This window comes from Pristis pectinata, chromosome 3 (genome assembly GCF_009764475.1).
Source record: "Pristis pectinata isolate sPriPec2 chromosome 3, sPriPec2.1.pri, whole genome shotgun sequence".
NCBI classification, from domain to species: Eukaryota; Metazoa; Chordata; class Chondrichthyes; order Rhinopristiformes; family Pristidae; genus Pristis; species Pristis pectinata.
The window spans coordinates 9,259,335-9,279,361 of NC_067407.1; the positions used below are offsets into that span (position 1 = coordinate 9,259,335).

Consider the following 20,027-nt stretch of genomic DNA (forward strand, 5'->3'; position numbering starts at 1 on the left):
CAGGCAAATGATGTGGCTTGCCCACAGCCAACCAGGTGTTACTTGGTCCTGAAGGCTGCTCATGAATAGACAAGCTGGGCAGGTGACCTTCCTTGTCCATATTCATCTCGCAAATAGACATCTAGCTAAAGAGGTTAATATAATGGCAAATAATTCCTTCAGAATTTTATTGGATAAACAGGACAGCAGCTGTAAGACTTGCGAGGCTGGCACGTGATGAGAGCAGTGGGGTGTAAGGAATATCTGCAGGGAAGCACCTGCTTTGAATTGAATTGTTTGGATAAACAAATGTTCTGAATTTTTGCTTGGGGAAATTAACTGGGTGACACATTTCATTAAAAGATGGATTGTGTATTTTCTGTGGGGGGGGGGGGGGAAACAATTACTTCTGTTTTCTTATCCAGCCTTTTCTTATATTTCCAGGTTGAGGAATGGGGTAAAATTCTGCAAAGTGCTAATGTTGCCAGAGGTAGGTATCACTGCAGTAAGTCTATCATTACTTAGAATTATTTATTTCCATTGGCTAAATAACCTTTGGATGTAGGTAACTTCCAACAATTCAATTATTCTGTGGAATTCCGAGATCTTACTCTCATTCTCCTGCCTTGCATCTGGGTTAGGGTTTTACACAATTTAATCATTTTTTTTCAGGATCCTGGTATTGCTGGCAAGACCTGCATTTATTGCCTAACCCTAATTGCCCTTTAGAAGATGGTGGTGAACCGCCATTGCTGCCCTTCTGGTAAGGGTTTGCCCACAGTGCTGTGGCACTGTGACAGATCCAGGATTCAGAACCAGTGATGCTGAAGGAGCGGTGACGTGTTTGAAATTCAGGACGGTCTGTGACTTAAGAGCGGAACCAGCAGGTGGCCATGTATCCATGTGTCTGCCGTCCCTGTCCCAAGAGACAGAGGTCAAGGTTTGTGGAGTACATTCGGCAGTGCATTTGTGGATGGTTTACATGGAGGGAGTGAATATTTAGGATGCTCAATGGTTTTGAGCACGATTGCTGTTGGAGTTGCATTCATCCAGGATGTGGAGGATATTCTGCCACACCCCTGACTTGTGTCTTGTAAGTGGTGGAAAGGCAATGGGTGTCAGGAGAGGATCCATTTGCTGCAGGGTACCCAGCTCTCTAGCCATAGTGTTAATGGTTAATGGTGATCCTCAACATTGATGGTAGGGGAGTTAGTGATGCTGATGCCGTGGATTGGCAAGCCGAGGTGGTTAGACACTGTTGTTGGAGATGGACACTGTCTGACATTTTTATGGCACAAATGTTACTTGCAGCTCATTTACTGAGGATTACCAATGGAATTGAACATTGTGCAATCATTAGCAAACGTTCCCCTTATGACTTTCCAATGGAAGGAAAGTTATTGATGAAGCGGCCGACAATGGTTGGACCCAGGACACTGGCCTGAAAATTCAATATCATGGGACTGGAACAATTGACCTCCATCACACCTAACCACCTCCCATTGTATGTGATGTGATTCAAACCACTGGAATTTATTCCCTTTGATGCCTGTTGATTTTCATCTCTCAAGCTCTTTGATATCAAGTGCAATCACTCGTGTCTCACTTGTGCAATTCAACTCTTTGGTCTGTGTTTGGACCACGGCCAAAGTTTGGAGTGAGTAGCCCTAGCCAAACTCAAATCAAACTCTGACCTGAAACATTGACTCTGTTTCTTTTCCCATGGATGTGGCCTGATCTGCTGAGTATTTGCAACATCTCCTGTTCTTGTTTTAGATTTCCAGCGTCTGCAGTTATAATGATTTTCCACTTGCACAGCGGTGATTAGGTTCAGAATCAGGTTTATTATCACTGACATACAGTATGTCGTGAAATTTTTTGTTTTGTGGCAGCAGTACAATGAAAGACATAAAGACATAAAAATTACCATAAGTTACAAAAATAAATAAATAGAGCAAAAGAGGAATAATGAGGTAGTGTTCACAGATTCATGGACTGTTCAGAAATCTGATGGTGGAGGGGAAGAAACTGTTCCTGATTATTGGTTATTGATGAGTGAAGGGTTACTTGATAGCCACAGTGACAAAACCTTCCATCACTTTGCTGCTGATTGACTGATCTTGGAGCCATCTTTTTTGCCTCTTAGTTGCTTAATTGTCCACCATATCTACAAATAGATGTAGCAAGACCAGAATTTTGATCTGATCCATTAGTCATGAGATCACTTATCTCTCTCTATTCCGTATTGTTTTTCCTGTTTAGCACACCTGTGTTGCAACTTGACTAAGTTAACTTCTCATTTTTCGATATGCTGCTTCTGCCATGTGTTTCTGCACTTCTCCTTAAACCAGGGGCAATTCTCTGCATTGATTTGAATGCTGGGTCATTTCATTTCAATAGACAGATGCATCTACTACAGTTAGATTGGTGAGGACAAGGTCAAGCAGATTTATCTTTCATGTTGGTTCAGTCATTACCTGGAACAGACTCGGTCTGGTAGCCCTATGTTTTAAGACTCAGTCATCGGTGGTGCTACCAGGTTGGTCTTGAAGTCTCTAGCCAACGGTGCATTTTGTGCCCTCACTGCTGCTTCCAAGTGATTTTCAACATGGAGGAGCAGTGACACATCCATTGAAGGGGGTTGATTGGGTAATAATGAGGAAGAGGTTCCTTTGGCTATGTTTGACCAGATGCCATCCCTGACTTCATGGAATCTGAGGTCAATGTTGAGGGCTCTCAGAGCTGCTACTGCCTGTCTATATACTAACCCTAACCCTAATGCCACCACTGGTGGGTGTACCTGGCTGGTGGTACCCAGGGATTGTGATGGAGGAGTCTGGCCTGTTGTCTGTAAGGTATTATTCTATAAGTACAACTATGTCAGGCTGTTGCTCGAGTAGTCTGTGGGACAGTTCTCCCAATCTTGGTAGCTGTTTCGTTTGAGAATCAGATTTTGCAAGGTTAAGCACCCTTTCCTTGCTGATGTGCAGTTGTGAGGATATACCTGCATTAAAGAGAACACAGGAGCTTCCCTGCTTACCCAGTGAATCAAACCTTCACCCAGAGTTGCTCCACAGGTCAGAAAATCGGAGGTTCAGCCACTGATCTTGGGCAATCTCCCAGCTTGGTACTACAGTTGGTTCTGGTACGGCAAAGAGTTGAAGAAATCAGGAACATCAGTCTTGATTGATTGATTTCCATGGATTCCTATTGTAAAGTATATAAATGAGGTTAGGCTTTAACCTTCCCACTGGTAAAACGGTATCTGGTCAGTGGTAGTACTCATGCTTGAGTCGAATGTCATGGGTTCAAACCCTACTCCAGGACGTGAAGATATAATTGAGATCCCTCAGGTTTATGGGATTGCATGTTGGAGAGTATCTGTCATAATTAGCTCCTTAAGTCATAGTGTTTTTAAATTAATGACTTGTAATTGAAGATTTTGAAAGGTGCAGTTACTGTTTTATATCTTCTGTTATAGATTTTGTGCGTTCACTTGAAGAGATTCAGACATGAACTCATGTTTTCCACTAAAATCAACAACCATGTATCGTTTCCATTAGAAGGACTTGACCTTCAGCCTTTTCTAGCTAAAGACAGCCCTTCTCAAATCACGACTTATGAACTTTTATCGGTTATCTGCCATCATGGTACAGCCAGTTGTAAGTATACTTCATTGAAATATCAGTATAATATGTTAAGACCCTGATTGAGTTGTAGTATTCTTGGAAAGATTAAGACATTTTTCATTTTAAGTTAACATATGGAACACCAAACAGGTCTCTGCTTCTCTTGTACTTTAAATACCCCCAAGGTCACCATTGAAGAGCAAGAATTTCTCACGTTGTTTTGGTTTACGTTTTGCTCTTTGTGTTACAATTTTAAAAAAAGACAAGCTGTTCACAGGTAGTAAATGCAGAATGATTGCTGCATTTTGAGATTTTTGAAATTAACATCTTTCAGCATCTGACTAATGAAAAAAAGCTAAGGACTAGATCTTGCTAGCCTGGATTCCATTGTCCAGAATTGCCATTGAATTCTCCTATGTAGGCACCCAGTACCTGACCTATCCATGTACCTGTCCAAATGTCTTTTAAGCATTGTAATTATACCCACCTCTACCACTTCCTCGGGCAGCTTCTTCCATTTACCCATCGACCCTGTGTGGAAAAACTTGCCCTTCAGGTCCCTTTTAATTCTTTCCCCTCTCACCCTAAACCTATGTTATCTAGTTTAAGATTCCCTTCCCTAGGGAAAAGACTGTGACACTTCTCATTTTATTTTCACTTTATCAATTTCTTGGTTATCCATTCTGAAACATTCCCAATCCTCAGACTTATTGCTTTTTCAGGCAGCTTTATAAACCTTTCCTTTAACATTAATACTTCCTTTACTTTCTCCTGTAATTCGCAGTTAGACCACTTTCCAGTTTTGTCTTTGTGAAGATAATGGGAGAAAATAGAGCAAAGATTAAGTTATAAAATAATTTAACCCAGCCCAGAGGTGAAGAACTTTCGAGTGGCACTATGGTACCATAGGTCGTATTGTTGCCTCTTAGCTCCAGTGACCTGAGTTCAATCCTGACCTCCAGTACTGACTGTGTGGAGTTTGCACGTTCTCCCTGTGACCGAAACGGTCCCCTCTGGTTGCCCTGGTTTCTTCCCACATCCCAAAGACATGCACATTTGTGGCTTATTGGCTACTGTAAATTAACCTGCAGTGTGTAGGTGGATGGGTGTTGATAGGCACGTGAGGGAGAACAGGTTGCAGGCAAATGGGTGTGAGAATGGGATTGCTTTGAGATCTGGCATAGACTCAATGGGCCAAATGACTGCCTCGTGTGTCATAGAGCAATACAGCACGGATACAGACCCTTCAGCCCAGCGTGTCCATGCCAACCATGGTGCCCACTTGGCTAGTGCCAATTTCCTGCGTTTGGCCCATATCCCTCCAAGCCCCGCCCCCATGTGCCTATCCAAGTGCTTCTTAAATTATACTATTGTACCTGCCTCAACCACTTCCTCTGGCAGTTCCATGTACTCACCACCCTCTGAAAAAGTTGCCCCTCAAGTCCCTTTTAAATCTTTCCCCCCTTCACCCTAAATCTATGCCCCTTAATTTTGGTCTCTCCGACCCTGGAGTAAAGACTGTTACTGTCCACCTTATCCATGCCCTTCGTGATGTTATAAACCTCTATAAGATGACCCCTCATTCTTCTACGCTTCAAGGAATAAAAACCTAGCCGGGCTAACCTCTCCCTGTAACTCAGGCCCTCTAGTCCTGGCAACATCATCATAAATCTTTTCTGCGCTCTTTCCAGTTTAACCACGTCTTTCCTATAACAGGGTGACCAAAACTGTACACAGTACTTCAAGTGTGATATGAGATATATGAGCACCTCGCTGACTGGAAGCATTGTGAACAGTAGTTATGCGGTTTGGACTTTGGCAGGGTCTTCATTGTGGATGATCCATCTTCAAAACTGCCCTGGAGGCATGGACAGATAGCAAAGCAAAATCCTCAGCTGTAAAAAGCTTTGTGAAATTTTAAAAACTTTTTAATGTCTCTAACATTCAGAGGCATAAAAAATATTGTAATTTATCAGTAATTACACCACCTACAAATAATTCAAAGCATTAAGCTAATTCAAAATAATAAACAAATTACTCGGCCTCTTCTTTTCATCATTGTTCACCCCCTCACAATCCCCATTGAAATCATTCTCTCTGATCCTTGTGCAGCATTCAAAAAGCATAATCGAAAAGTAAGATGCTGCAGACACTAGAAATCGGCATTTCCAGAGTTATTCAGCAGTTTCTGTAGCACCTGTGGAGAGCGGGTGAGAGTACAAATGAGAACCTTTCAATTTAATGATCTGAACCTGTTCTGATGAAGGGTTGCCAACCTGAAACGTTAACTCTTTCTCTCCACTGATGCTACGTGACATGCTCCATGTTTCCAGTGTTTTTCTTTTACTCCGCAGCATAATCAGAAAGGATAGACTTGAACTGTTTTCCCTGGAGCGAAGGAGGCTGGGTGCTGAGAGGTTTATAAGATCTTGAGAGCCATAGATAGGGTAGATAGTCTTTTTTCCAGGGTAGGGGAGTCTAACTATAGGGTATAAATTTAAGGTGAGGGGGAAAGATTTAAAGGGGACCTGAGGGGCAAGTATTTCCACAGAGGGTGGTGGGTATATAGAACAAGCTGCCAGAGGAGTCAATAGAGGCAGGTACAACTACAATGTTTAAAATGCATTTGGACTGCAACATGTATGTGAACGATTTAGAGGGTTATGGGCCAAATGAAGGCAGATGGGATAAGCATAGGTAGGCACCTTTGTTGACATGGACAAGTTGGGCCGATTATCAATCAATAATGTCAGAGGATCTCTGCAATATTGGATCCCAGTGGTGGGGTGAAATGACAGATTTGGCACTCTGAATTTGTCAGTAAATCCGAGACTTCCACGTTTGGCAGTGCATGTGCAGAGACCTGGGGCTCCCATTTGAATGGCTAAATGTTTGCAGTTCTATTTCCTTCATAAAAACAGATTATCCAGTCATTATCTTGCAACCTGCTGTGTACAAATTGGCAGCTGTATTTCCTGCATTATAGCAGTGAATTTCATTGGCTGTAAAGTGTATCGCAATTCCCAGAAGTCAGAAGGCCTTTTTTGTGTTGTAGTAAAGAGTAGTTTATAGCTTCACAGAAATTACAGATTTTTGCTCATTGCGTCTCTGCTACCTCCATATTAAATAACATCGATCCATTCCTGTAGCCACTTAAAATAAGTTGTATATTTCATTGATACTTGAAACTTCTGCAAGTAGTGATCTACAGATGATTAGTCTCTTTCTTTTCTTTTACAATATTTTTATTAAATCCATGAAAAAAATATAGAGTACATGCATCAAGAAAGAGAGTAAAAATACTACTGAATACATTGTGTTAAATCGTACTTAGGATTACAATACTGTAAATCAATAAGCACATATAGTAGTTAGTTAATAAAGGAAGAAAAAATTGAAATATTTTATTACCAAAAAAAATCTACCCCCACTACTAAAACCCGAAGCTGTTAGATAGAAGAAACAGCAAGGAAAAACAGTGTCAGCCAATATCTGCATTTTAGTCCCCAAATCAGATATCTGAAAATAATTCAAAAAGGGTCCCCACAGGGTTTGAAAGTCTAGGTTAGATTCAAAAACTGAACAGCGAATCTTCTCTAGATTCAAGTATGACATAACATCCCGTAACTATTGAATATGCGTAGGCGGAGTAGCTTCCTTCCATTTAAGCAATACTGCTCTCCTGGCTATAAGAGAAATAAAAGCCAGAATACGTAAATCAGAAGCCTTCAAAGTTATATCTTTTTCTCCAACAATCCCAAATAGTGCAGTCAAAGGATTAAGTTTAAAATTTATTTTAAAAAGTACAGAAAAAGTATGAAAGACCTCAGTCCAATATTTTTTAAGACTCTGACACGTCCAAACCATGTGAATTAAGGAAGCCACTCCGTTATTGCATTTATCACAGTAAGGAGATATATCAGAATAAAAACAGGATAGTTTATCTTTAGACAAGTGAGCTCTATGGACCACTTTGAATTGAAGGAGAGAGTGACGAGCACATAATGATGAAGTATTAACCAACATGAAAATTTCATTCCAAGTTTCCTCGGAAATTGACATCTGCAGGTCTTGTTCCCAAGCATTTTTAATTTTATCTGGTGGCACCTTACTCATTCCTAATAATCTGTCATAAAAATTAGATATTGAGCCATGCTGAAAGGGTTCCAAATTTAAAATTACATCTAATAAATTCTTATCAGGACACAAAAGAAGAGGGTGTAATTGAGATTGAAGAAAATCCCTAATTTGTAAATATCTAAAAAAAAGATGAGTTTTTGGTAAATTATACTTGGTAGACAATTATTCAAACGAAGAAAGGTTTCCTCCAACAAACAGATCTTGAAAACAAGTAATACCTAATTTGTCCCACTCTTTAAAAACTACATCAGTCATAGAAGGTTTAAAAAAAATAATTAGAGAAACTGGGACTGGACCAAGAAAAACTCAATAAACCAAAATATTTTCTAAATTATAACCAAATCCTCAAGGCATGTTTAACTACATATTTATCTGTTAGTTTATTTAATGATATTGGAAGTGGAGAACCAAGCAAAGAGATAATAGAAAATTTTTTTAAGAGTTAATTTCCAAAGAGGCCCATACTGGACAAGCCTCTTGATTAATGTAATGTAACCAAAACATAAGATTTCGTATATTGACTGCCCTGTAATAAAATCTAAAATTAGGTAAGGCTAAACGTCCGTTCTTTTTAACCTTCTGAAGGTGAACTTTATTTAATCTAGGATGTTTATTATTCCATATGTAAGAAGATAGAACTGACTCAAGAGATTCAAAGAAGAATTTAGGAATAAAAACAGGTAAAGCCTGAAATAGAGAGATAAATTTAGGCAAGATATTCATTTTAATAACAGTAATTTGGCCAATCAATGATATAGAAAGGGAAGACCAACTTGATAAAACCCTCTTCACTTAGTGCAGTAAGGTGAAAAAATTTTCTTTAAATGCTTGTAATTTTTAGTAATTGACACCCCCAGATAGGTAAAATGATTTCTTACAATTTTAAAAGGAATGTTAATATCAAATGGTACCAAATTATTCAGAGGAACAAGTTCACTCTTGTATAAGTTCAACTTGTAGCCTGAAAAATGACTAAAGCGAGAAAGTAAAGAAAGCATAGGAGGTAAGGAAGCTTCAACATTAGATATAAAGAGTAATAAATCATCAGCATATAGAGAAACTTTATGGTTAATACCTCTTCTGGAGATACCAAGGATATCTCTAGATTCTCAGAAAGAAATAGCTAAAGGTTTTAAGGCCAAATCAAAGACCAAAGGGCTCAAAGGACATCCCTGTCTGGTTCCACGTTGAAGTTTAAAAGGTTTAGAATTTTGAAAATTAGTAAGAACTCGAGCAGAAGGGGATAAATAAAGTAATTTAATCCATTGGATAAAATCAGGCCCGAAATTAAATTTCTCTAGGGTTTTAAATAAGTAATTCCATTCAATCCGATCAAAGGCCTTCTCAGCATCTAAAGATATCACACATTCCGATATTTCCTTAGAGGGAGAATAAATAATATTCACTAAAGGACGGATATTAAAATGAGAATATTGATTTTTAATAAAACCAGTCTGATCATTGGATATAATTGAAGGTAAGATATTTTCCAATCTACGAGCTAGAACTTTAGATAAAATTTTAACATCCACATTAAGTAGCGAAATTGGTCTGTACGAAGCGCATTCTGTTGGGTTCTTATTTTTCTTAAGAATAAGTGAAATAGAAGCTTCATAAAAAGATTGTGGTAGTCTACCCAATTTAAAAGAATCCACAAAGACAGCACATAAATGAGGTATAAGCAAAGAGGAGAAGGCCTTATAGAATTCTCCGGGAAATCCATCCAGATCCAGAATCTTTCCAGAATGTAAAGACGCACAGCCTCGGCGATTTCCTCGTATGTAATAGATTGATCCAACTGTTTTCAATTTTCAGTGGAAAGTGTAGGAACAATTAACTGGTCAAAGAACTTATCCATTACAGTATTATCTTTGGGAAAATTAGAACTGTGAAGTTTAGAATAGAATTCTCTATAAGTATCATTTATTTCTAAAAGATCAGTTGTCCTCTTGCCACTGGCTTTCGAAATTTCTTTAATTTGCCGTCTAGCTCTGGAACTTTTTAATTGGTTAGCCAGTAATTTACCTGTTTTATCTCCATGAATATAAAATTGACTTTTATCTTTTAAAAATTGGCTTTCAATTGGATAAGTTAAAAGAAGATCATATTTAGGTTTAATTTCAACTCGTCTTTTATATAAAACCAGATCTAGGTCCAAAGCATATTTTTGATCTAATAGTTTCAATTGATCAACTAGATCAGCTCTTTCTCTATCAGCTTTTTTCCTAATGCTTGCCGTATAAGAAATAATTTGACCTCTAATAAGGCTTTGAAAGTATCCTCTGAGGTTGGGGCTGATGGATCGGTTTTCTTACTTCCCTGGTATTTTGTCACGAACCAGCAACAAAAGAAACCCACTGAGCATGATTCAGTGTTAAAAACTATTTTATTAATCACTACTTATGATAATACGTAAAATAAAAGTAAAAATGTTAGTATGTTAGAATTCAAAAATGTTAAACCTCGAACGTTAACCCCAAAACTAAACTCTTTGTGTGTGTGTGTGTGACAAAGGCCCAAACTCCAAGTTCCAGAATGGTTCTTAAAGTTCAGTTCCGCAAGCCATAAGGTGAAACGTGACCAAGGGCTTCTTCAACAACCACCGTTGTCTGAAGATAAGACGTAGATGTAGAAAAACATAGAGAGAGTAAATACAAAATCCAAATGTTCCACGATGGAACCCCAAACGACACTTCAGTGTTTACTCGGTAGTGACTTCCTCACCCCGAAAAGCATCCGAACCGTGGTCGTCCACACACAAATACCTGTTTCCTTCTACAGGTCAGCAACAAAGTGAACTCCACCGGATTACTTCCAACTTCCATACATGGATTTCAGTGGCAAACACAGTTATTGTTTCTCATCCATCGATAGAGAAAACAAGCAAGCTGGTGTCTCTCTCCCTTCTCTCTCTCTCTTTCTTCTTCTTCTGACTTCTTCAACAACGTCATTACGTCCTTTATCTTCTATTGACGTAAGCACGCCCCACACACACATACACACACACTCTCTATCTTAAAGGGACTTTCACTGAGTCCGTAACAATCCCAAACGATAAGACTAGAAATCTCTTCCGACGAAGTCTCTTTAAAAAAAGAGTAATTTGTTTCATTGAAAAATTTTTATCAGATAACAAGGTTAGGTTAAAACACCAAAATCTATTTGTCTGAGGGAGCCCAGGGAGATTTAAAGAGAGAAGCACAGGAGCATGATCTGAAAGAGCAATCTCTTTATAGTCACAGGATCGAACTGATGAAATCATTTGGTTATCAATAAAAAAGTAATCAATCCTGGAAGATGTATGGTGAACATGAGAGAAAAAGGAATATTCCTTATCCTCTGGATGCAAAAAACGCCAGGCATCAATAACCCCAGTTTTCATTAAAAATGATTGAAGAAATAAAGCTGATTTATTAGGAACCGCTAATTTAGTAGATGACCTATCTAATTTGGGATCTAACCAGAGATTAAAATCTCCTCCCAAGACCAAAGAATAAAAGTTCAAGTCTGGTAGAAATGACAAAAATCATCCAAAAAACCCTGGGTCATCTGTATTTGGAGCATAAATATTAGCCAATACCATTGGTCTATTATTTATTTTCCCTGATATTATAACAAAACGACCATTAGTATCAGTTATGACCTTATGTTGGTCAAATGAAACTGTCTTATCTATAAGAATTGAAACCCCTTTAGATTTAGCTTGAAAAGAATGAAATTGGAGCCCATTCCATCGATTTAAAAAAAATGTGAAATGTCACAATTGCAAATGTGAGTTTCTTGTAGAAAGATAATAGAGGCTTTAAGTTTTTTAATATAAGCAAAAATCTTTTTTTCGCTTTAAAGGATGACTTAAGCCTTTCACATTAAAACTAAGTAAATTAATAACTCGATCCGTTATAATATTATTTAAATATAGCTTAAAAAAAAGAATGATGAGCAAACCATTGAAAAATACCAGTAAAAGGTACTACAGTAGAATTACAGATAAAGTAACTAGGCAGCAGATTTGGCTGACAGCCCAGAACAGCTTCCCAAGAAAACCCCCCCCACCCCCCTCCTAACACCCAGTCTGTTTGCTTACTGTAAGTAGTTGGGGAAAATGCTGCAATTTGATGAGGGATTTGATATCAATACAGTTAGAAAATAATGAGGTGAGTCAGCATGAATTTATGAAAGGGAAATCATATTTGACTTATCTGTTGAAGTTCTTTGGGGTTGCGTTTATTAGAGTAGATGAGGTAGAACAAGTGGATGTGGTGTTTGGATTTTCAGATTGGTCGTGCACAGGTGGGGCTTTTTGCCTCGACTCCTGTTATTTGTTTTTTTTGTGTTGCACTTTCTAATGAAATTGTAGAATGTCATGTACAATTTAAGTATTGCTTTCTGGCTTTTATTTTTAAGCATCCCTGTACAGAAAGCCCATAATCCCACTCTTCTAAGGACCCTTTCCATCTTTATTATCACTGTTCAAAGAATTTAAAAAGTTAGGGTCAAGAGGATGATGCTTTGGTGTGGGGGCGGGATTGGTAATGCTTATATTGTAAATCGCCAGGAAGTTTATTATAGCAGTCAGTGTAACTGAGACACTTGAAACATATTCTTAAAGGCAAGGCATATAGTTCAAATCAGAGTTGGATACCTCTGCAAAAATTCTTGTGGTTGCTAATGTTATGACTTTTATTTGCTCTCCTTGGATCATCTTGAGGAGAACGGAGAATCAAACTTTTACTTGCCATGTGTGGAGAATTATTACCAAGGTAATAGGTATGCAGGGGTCCTGCAGAAACTGGTCAAAGTCCCTGTAAGCTCTAAGCCATTGAGCAAATAGTCTTATTTGTTATGTGTTTTTTATTCAGTGCACCCATCGTTAAGAATGCTGTACATTTGTTCAAGTTCATATTTCTTTTTCTTTCTAACTACAGGTGGCCATTACACTGCTTTTTGCCTAAATGACCTGAATGATCGATGGTACGAATTTGATGACCAAACTGTAACACAAGTGTCTGAGTCAACCGTGCAGAATGCAGAGGCTTATGTGCTCTTCTACAGGTAACTTCCTCTTGATGAAAGCTTTCGTTATCAGTGGAAAGGTACATGAAATTGTGGCCTCACGGAAGACCTGACGTTTTGACCAATCCAGCAACCCCACCCCAATAAGAAGAGTCCATTTTGGCCACTCACATCTACTACAATCTCCAGGCAAAACCCTGTTCAGTGCCTCTCCAACCTGAGAGTCAAAGCACTCTTGAGTATTGGAATACTGCCTAACTAGGGATAGTGAGGGGAAAAATCATGTCCATTTTTCTGTCCTTCATATGTTTGTCTATTCCAGCAGTGTTATTATATACCAAAGTTATTTCACTTCAGTCCAGGGAGGTTTAAACACTTTTTGATGTCACTGTAAGATGAATTCACTCAAAATATGTGAAATGCAGATCTGAATAACTCCTGAATCTTTGATTGTTAATTCTCCAAGTTTACTTTTTCCTTTATTTCTGATCCCACAATTATTGATCAAAATCGCTACTATAGAGTAGAGCACATACATTGTGGACCCTGTTAAGTGATAGCTAAAGGCCCTACACATAAAGGCACTACTTTGAATAGAGGTGGAATGCAGTTGAGGAAGTACATTGGGGAGCTCTTACAGTCCTCCAGCAACATCATGGAAACAAGGTGGTTTTTAAATGATTTGGGGGCTTTTGCTTAAACTACCGTACACAGATTTCATGCATTGACCTCTGAAGAATTTCCTGTCACTGTAGCTAACAAACCTTGCCCTTGCAGGGTGCAATCTCAGACTCAGTGTCTGGGTGTCACGACTTAATTTTGTGTAAAGGAACAAGAAGGATGTAAGAAATAACTTTCACGTAGGGAGTAGTTACAATCTGGAACTCATGGCCTGAAACAGAATCAAGCGGGGCTTTCAAGCAGGAATTGGATCGACTCTCAAGGGAGCATTATTTGCAGGGCTATGGGAAAAGAGCAGGGTATGGGACTGATGGGATTGATTTACCATCTGTACACTGGTTGGGCATAACTGCAACGGCATGTGCCGTATGCCTGTGAATTTGAAGTAGGTTTCTATATTGACTTTTCCCATACCTTTTATGTGCCTCTGAAATGTCTGCTACTGTGTGTTTGACTACTGTGATGGTCCACACTTTATTCAGCTTTGGCAGTGAGCTAACTTTTTTCGTATATTCTGTTGGGCTGTCAGTCACTACATTGTTTACTGAATTTTCTCAGACTAACAAGGTTAGTTCATTTCTTTGGGGAAAAAAAGAGAAGCACAAGAGACTGTAAGTTTTGCTGCATCAAGTCCAGATACAGTTTACAGTTGTGCTGCAATAAGCGGAAAATAATTGTGAAGTCGTCCTCCCTCTGAAATATTTCATTGCAGATTCACTGGAATCTGTCTCTCAGCTCCATGGTAAAAAACTGATCCGATTCTAATGTAGCTGCAATAAAAAGAAATGCCTTCAGGGGAACTGCATTATTTACATAATAGTCAGGAACTGTAATCAGATTATATCTGATTTCCAAAAGAATATGTGGAGGTTGAAGTTGGTTCCACCAGTGAGTGTGCACGCTGTAGGTAGTTTTATAAATAGCACACAGCACTTATTTTCTTCCTTCGTTGCAGCCTATGAAAATGATAAATGACTATAATGCACTTGCTATAAATGCTGTAAAGTTTGCACGGTGCAGAATTTAATATTCCTCTGCCAAATCTTTGGATACAGGCCTGTTTTGACATTTACTGTTTACATTACTAAGCTTGTTTAGAGTTGAATCCAACAGTCAAATAGGCACATTTTTAAGCCCTTATTTTTACTTGCTCTTCCAGGTGAGTCCCACCTATTAGTGTTAAGAAAGTGTTTTCACTTGCTCAGCTATCTAAAGTTTGCACCACTTGCAGCAAACAAATAGAGAGGTTTTCTGTTTCGTTCATCTATTGGTTATGCTATGTGCGCTTGTGTTAGCTCCATGTCTTCAGAAAAGGTATTGTGGAGCCTCTCAGCTCTGGCGACCTGGAATCGATCCTCATCTCTGGTGCTGTCTGTGTGGTGTCTGCAGATTCTCCCTGTGACTACATGGATTTCCTGACCTCTGGTTTCCTTCCACATCCCGAAGTGGTCATGATTTGTAAGTTAATTAGCCACTGGAAATTGCTAGTGGGGTAGGAAGGGTGGTAGAATCTGGACGAAAATCAGTGGGAGAATGGGATGGACTCGATGGCTGAAATGAACTTGTGCTTTCGAGTCAGAGGCACACAGTGCAGAAACAAGGCCTTCTGCCCACTAAGTCCAAGCCAACCCTCAACCACCCATTTCTGCACTAATCCAGTTTTTTATTCTCCCCACATTCTCATCAACTCTCCCCAGATTCTACCACTCACAAGCACACTAGGGTGAGGGGGGTTGGGGGAGTGTAATTTACAGTGGTCAATCACCTGCACGTCTTCGGAATGTAGAAGGAAACCAGAGCACTCAGAGGCAACTTGTGCAGTCACAGGGAGAACGTGAAAACTACACACAGACAGCACCCCAGGTCAGGAATGAACCTGATTCTCTGGTGCTGTGAAGCAGCGGCTCTATCCGCTGCGCCACTGTTCTTTGTAACAAAATATGGAAAACAGCAAACCTTTGGCTTAGAGTTTAATGGTTAAGTAAACAAATCCAACAGTAAAAGAAAAAGTGAACGGCAGTAAAAGAAAAAGTGAACAGGTAACGAGCCTGGTCAGGTGAAAGACCTCTTGGTGGATGAGCATTTCGGGGATACTGACCACAACTCCCTGACCATAACTCCCTGACCATTATGGGAAAGAATTTAATTGGGGGAGGGCAAATTATGATAGTGTTAGGCAAGAACTTGGGAGCGTAAACTGGGAACACGTGTTCTCTGGTAAATGCACCGCAGAAATGTGGAGGTTGTTTAGGGACCACTTGCATGGGGTCCTAGATTGGCTTGTTCTGCTGAGACGAGGAAAGGATGATAGGGTGATGGAACCATGGTTAACGAGAGGTGGAAGGTTTAGTCAAGAGGAAGAAGAAAGCGTATTTAAGGATTAGGAAGCAAAAATCAGATAGCCAGGAAGGAGTTTTAGAAGGGACTTGGGAGAGCTAGAAGGGGACATGAGAAGGCCCTTGGCAAATAGGGTTAAGGAAAACCCTAAGGCATTCTACATGTATGTGAACAAGAGAATGACTAGGGTGAGGGTAGAACCGCTCAGGGATAAGAGAGGAGAAACATGTCTGGAGGCGAAGGAGGTAGGGGAGGTCCTAAAAGAATATTTTGCTTCAGTGTTCACCAGTGAGAGGGACTTAGACAAATGCGAGCTTAGCATAGAACAGGCAAATGTGTTGGAGAACGTCGAGGTTAAGAAAAAAGCATTGTTGGAGCTACTGAAAAGCATTAGGATAGACAAGACCCCAGGATCGAACAGGATATACACTATGTTACTATGGGAAACAATGGAAGAGATTGCTGGAGCATTAACGATGATCTTCGAGTCCTCCCTGGCCACAGGAGTGGTACCAGAGGATGGAAAACATTGTTCCATTGTTCAAGAAAAGTAAAAGGGATAGTCCTGGGAATTATAGACCAGTTAGTCTTGCATTAGTGGTGGGCAAGTTACTGGAGCAGACTCTTAGGGACATGATTTATGAGCATTTGGAGAAGCGTAGTCTTATTAGCGATAGTCAACATGACTTTGTGAAGGGCAAGTTGTGCCCAACGAGCTTAATTGAGTTTTATGAGGATGTGACAAGCAAACTCGGCTCATTCAGAAAGTCATGAGGTATGGGATCCATGGAAAATTGGCTGTGTGGATTTGAAATTGGCTTGCCCACAGAAGGCAGAGGGTCATTGTAAAAGGGGAGTATTCAACCTAGACGTTGGTGACTAGTGTTCTGCAGGGACCTGTTCTAGGACCCCTGCTCTTTGTGATTTTTATAAATGATTTGGATGAGGAAGTGGAAGGATGGGTTGGTAAGTTTGCAGATGACAGAGAGGTTGGTGGTGTAGTAGATAGTGAAGAAGGTTATCGTAGGTTGCAACAGGATTTAGGTTGCAGAGCTGGGCAGAGAAGTGGCAGGTGGAGTTCAATCCAGAGAAGTGTGAAGTTACATACTTCGGAAGAATGAACTTGAAGGCAGAGTACATGGTTAATGGCAGGATTCTTAGCAGTGTGAAGGAACAGAGAGATCTTGGGGTCCAAGTACATAGATCCCTGAATGGTTGCCTCACAAGTGGATGGGGCGATTAAGAAGGCGTATGGTGTGCTGGCCTTCATTAGCCAGGGGATTGAGTTCAAGAGCCAAGAAGTAATGTTGCAGCTCTATAAGACTCTGGTTATACCACACTTGGAATATTGTGTTCAGTTCTGGTCACCACATTTTAAGAAAGATGTGGAAGCTTTGTAGAGGGTGCAGAGGAGATTTACAAGGGTGCTACCTGGGTTGGAGAGCATGTCTTGTGAGGAGAGGTTGAGTGAGTTAGGGTTTTCTCTTTGGAGCGAAGGAGGATGAGAGGAGACTTGATAAAGGTATATAAGATTATGAGAGGCATAGACAGATTGGACAGCCACTATCTTTTCCCCAGGGTGGCAATGGCCAATACTAGAGGTCCCTGCTTAAGGTGTGTGGAGGAAAGTTCAGGGGAGATGTCAGAGCTAGGTTTTTCACACAGTGGTGGTGGTAGGGTCATTTAAGAGTTTGTTAGATAGGCACATGGATGAAAGAAAAATAGAGGGTTATGGGAGGTGAAGGAGAGAGGGGGATAGATTGAATGGGGATAAGGTTTATATAGGTCGGCACAACATCATGGGCTGAAGGGCCTGTACTGTGCTGTACTGTTCTATGTTAATTGGCCATTGTAACTAGTGTGTAGATGAATAGTAGAATCTGGAGGAGAGTTGATGGGACAGAAGGATGAATAAAATCGGTTGGTTTAGGATTAGTATAAAAATGGGTGGTTGGCGGTTGGCACGTACTTTTTGGGCTGAAGGGCTGTATCATTCTATGACTCTACGATAATTGGAACTGAAGTTCAAAGGTACTATTCTAAGAGAGCAAGACATTCTTCCCGTGTCTTGGCCAACAATCTTTCTTGGTATTGGTTTATTATTGTCACTTGTACTGAGGTACAGTGAAAAGCTTGTCTTACAAACCGATCGTACAGGTCAATTCATTACACAGTGCAGTTACATTGAGTTAGTACAGAGTACACTGAAGTAGTGCAGGTAAAAACAATAACTGTGCAGTGTCACAGCTACAGAGAAAGTGCAGTGCAATAAGGTGCAAGGTCAACTGCTGAAAACAAATGATTTGTGGAATCTTGTGCGCAAAAGAGTTGCTGCATTTGTTTTGTGTAGTAGTCATTGCATTTTAAAGGCATTCAGTGTGTTAAGTACCACTTCTTTACCATTGTTGTGTAATTTTTTTAAGAAACCAGAATGCTCCTAGAGCAGATATTAGAATTGCAACCTGCTCTTAATGCATTTGTTGACACATTAAGATTAAAATCTTTCACCAGAAGATTGCAAAGTGCTTTAAATTCAAGGAAATATTTTGGAAATGGTCATTGTTATAATGTAAGAAGTATGGCAGACAGCTTGCATGCAGCAAGCTGTCAGGAAAGCAGTGAGGTAACAAGTATTGGTCAGCCACTGGGAGAACTGTATCTTTTGTATCCACCTAAGAAGGCGTGAAAGACATCAGTTTAATAGGAAGGGTGTCAATAATGTGTCACTCCCTCCAGTACTATCTTGAATTACTGTGTTGAGATGTTATTTCTTAGTCATCACCAATGAAGCTAGCTGACCTTTTGAGTCTTCTTTCAGCAATGTCATTGCTGAACATCTGCATCAACTCCAGATACTTATTTCCTTATCCCTTAATTGCTTACTACCTAAAAGTCTATCTGTTGCTGCCGTGAATATATTCTTCATTTGAACATCTTGGGGTAGAGAATTCAAAAGATTTCAGACAGAAGGAAATCCTCCTTGGTATAAGGTTTTGCCATTTGAACAAAGAACCGCTGTTTCAGACACTTCGACTTGGACAATAACCTTTACAGGATCGAACTGATCAATTCTCAGAATCTTGTTCTTTAAGTTAGGTCACCTCTCGTTCTTCTCGGCCCCATTCTCAACCCCACTCTCAATGTTTCAGGAACAGCTTCTTCCCCTCTCCCCTCTGCCATCAGATTTCTGAACAGTCCATGAACACTATCTCGTTATTTCCTCTCCTGCACTTTTTTTTTGCCCCATTCTCAACCCCACTGTCAATGTTTCAGGAACAGCTTCTTCCCCTCTCCCCTCTGCCATCAGATTTCTGAACAGTCCATGAACACTATCTCGTTATTTCCTCTCCTGCACTTTTTTTTTTGCAACTTATAGTAATTTTTATGTCTTGCACTATACTGCTGCCATAAAACAACAAATATCACGGCATATGTCAGTGATAATAAACCTGATTCTGTTCCTGATTTTGGTCGAACTGTTGTCAGGGCAGGCCTCTCTTACCGGGGTATGAATCAAATGAATTTCTATTGCACGACTTCCAGGGCTGTTTCCCTACTGTTCCAGAAGTGTTCTTACTCAAGCACTGTATAATTGCAAAAATGGTCCTGGCAACCTTTAATATTTAATTGCTGCTGATTATTCTTTGCTTCCAGATGAACTGTCTTTTACTTGTAATATTGTTCAGGAAAGTAGCATTTATAGTAAAGTTGAGGGTTTGCTCACCAGGTGAGATAATTGTATCTGATGTTATTAATCAAGCCTGCAGCTCTTTTCACTTGGGTCTGCACAGAATGCATTTATTTGGGCAGGTGGGGAAGAGAAGGGAATAAAGCACTTTGCTTTTAAGGGGCAGTCCATGATCTAGAATACACTGCAGGAAGTCCCCAGGTTACAGCAGAGTTTAGTTCCTGAGAACCGTTTGTGACCTGAACCGTTCGCAAGTTGGAAATCAACAACAACAGTGTGTGGGAGAGGATCACAGAAACAGCCGTGACGGAAGAGCGAGCAGCTCTGTTCAGCTTGGCTCGGTCAGGGGGAAGGGTGAGGCGGCGAGGAGTGGGAAGAGAAGGCACGCAGAAATGGCCCATTCCCACACGGCAAAAGATGCCTGCAGGCCCATAGCAGCTAGCAAATTCATCCCGCCGGTCTCCAAAACGTACATTCCTATGTACAGGGTGCCCATAAGCCAGGGAGGACATGTACCTGAGAAAGAGGTGGAAGCAGGGTCAATCCTAACTTTTTTAGAA

The 20,027-nt window shown here is 40.1% G+C and overlaps 1 protein-coding gene across 4 annotated transcripts in view; it reads left to right on the forward strand.

Moving 5' to 3' along the window:
• The window catches only part of usp33 (ubiquitin specific peptidase 33), a 76,196-nt gene that overhangs the window by 39,589 nt on the left and 16,580 nt on the right, over positions 1-20,027 (forward strand). For all 4 annotated transcript variants that reach the window (XR_007955992.1, XR_007955993.1, XM_052011911.1 and 1 more), the window contains exons 17-19: positions 424-469; positions 3,461-3,641; positions 12,674-12,800. Coding sequence is in view for 2 of the 4 variants with exons in the window: in XM_052011911.1 (XP_051867871.1) it covers positions 424-469; positions 3,461-3,641; positions 12,674-12,800 (354 nt within the window). In the remaining 2 variants the exon portion in view is untranslated. The remainder of the gene's footprint in view (positions 1-423; positions 470-3,460; positions 3,642-12,673; positions 12,801-20,027) is intronic.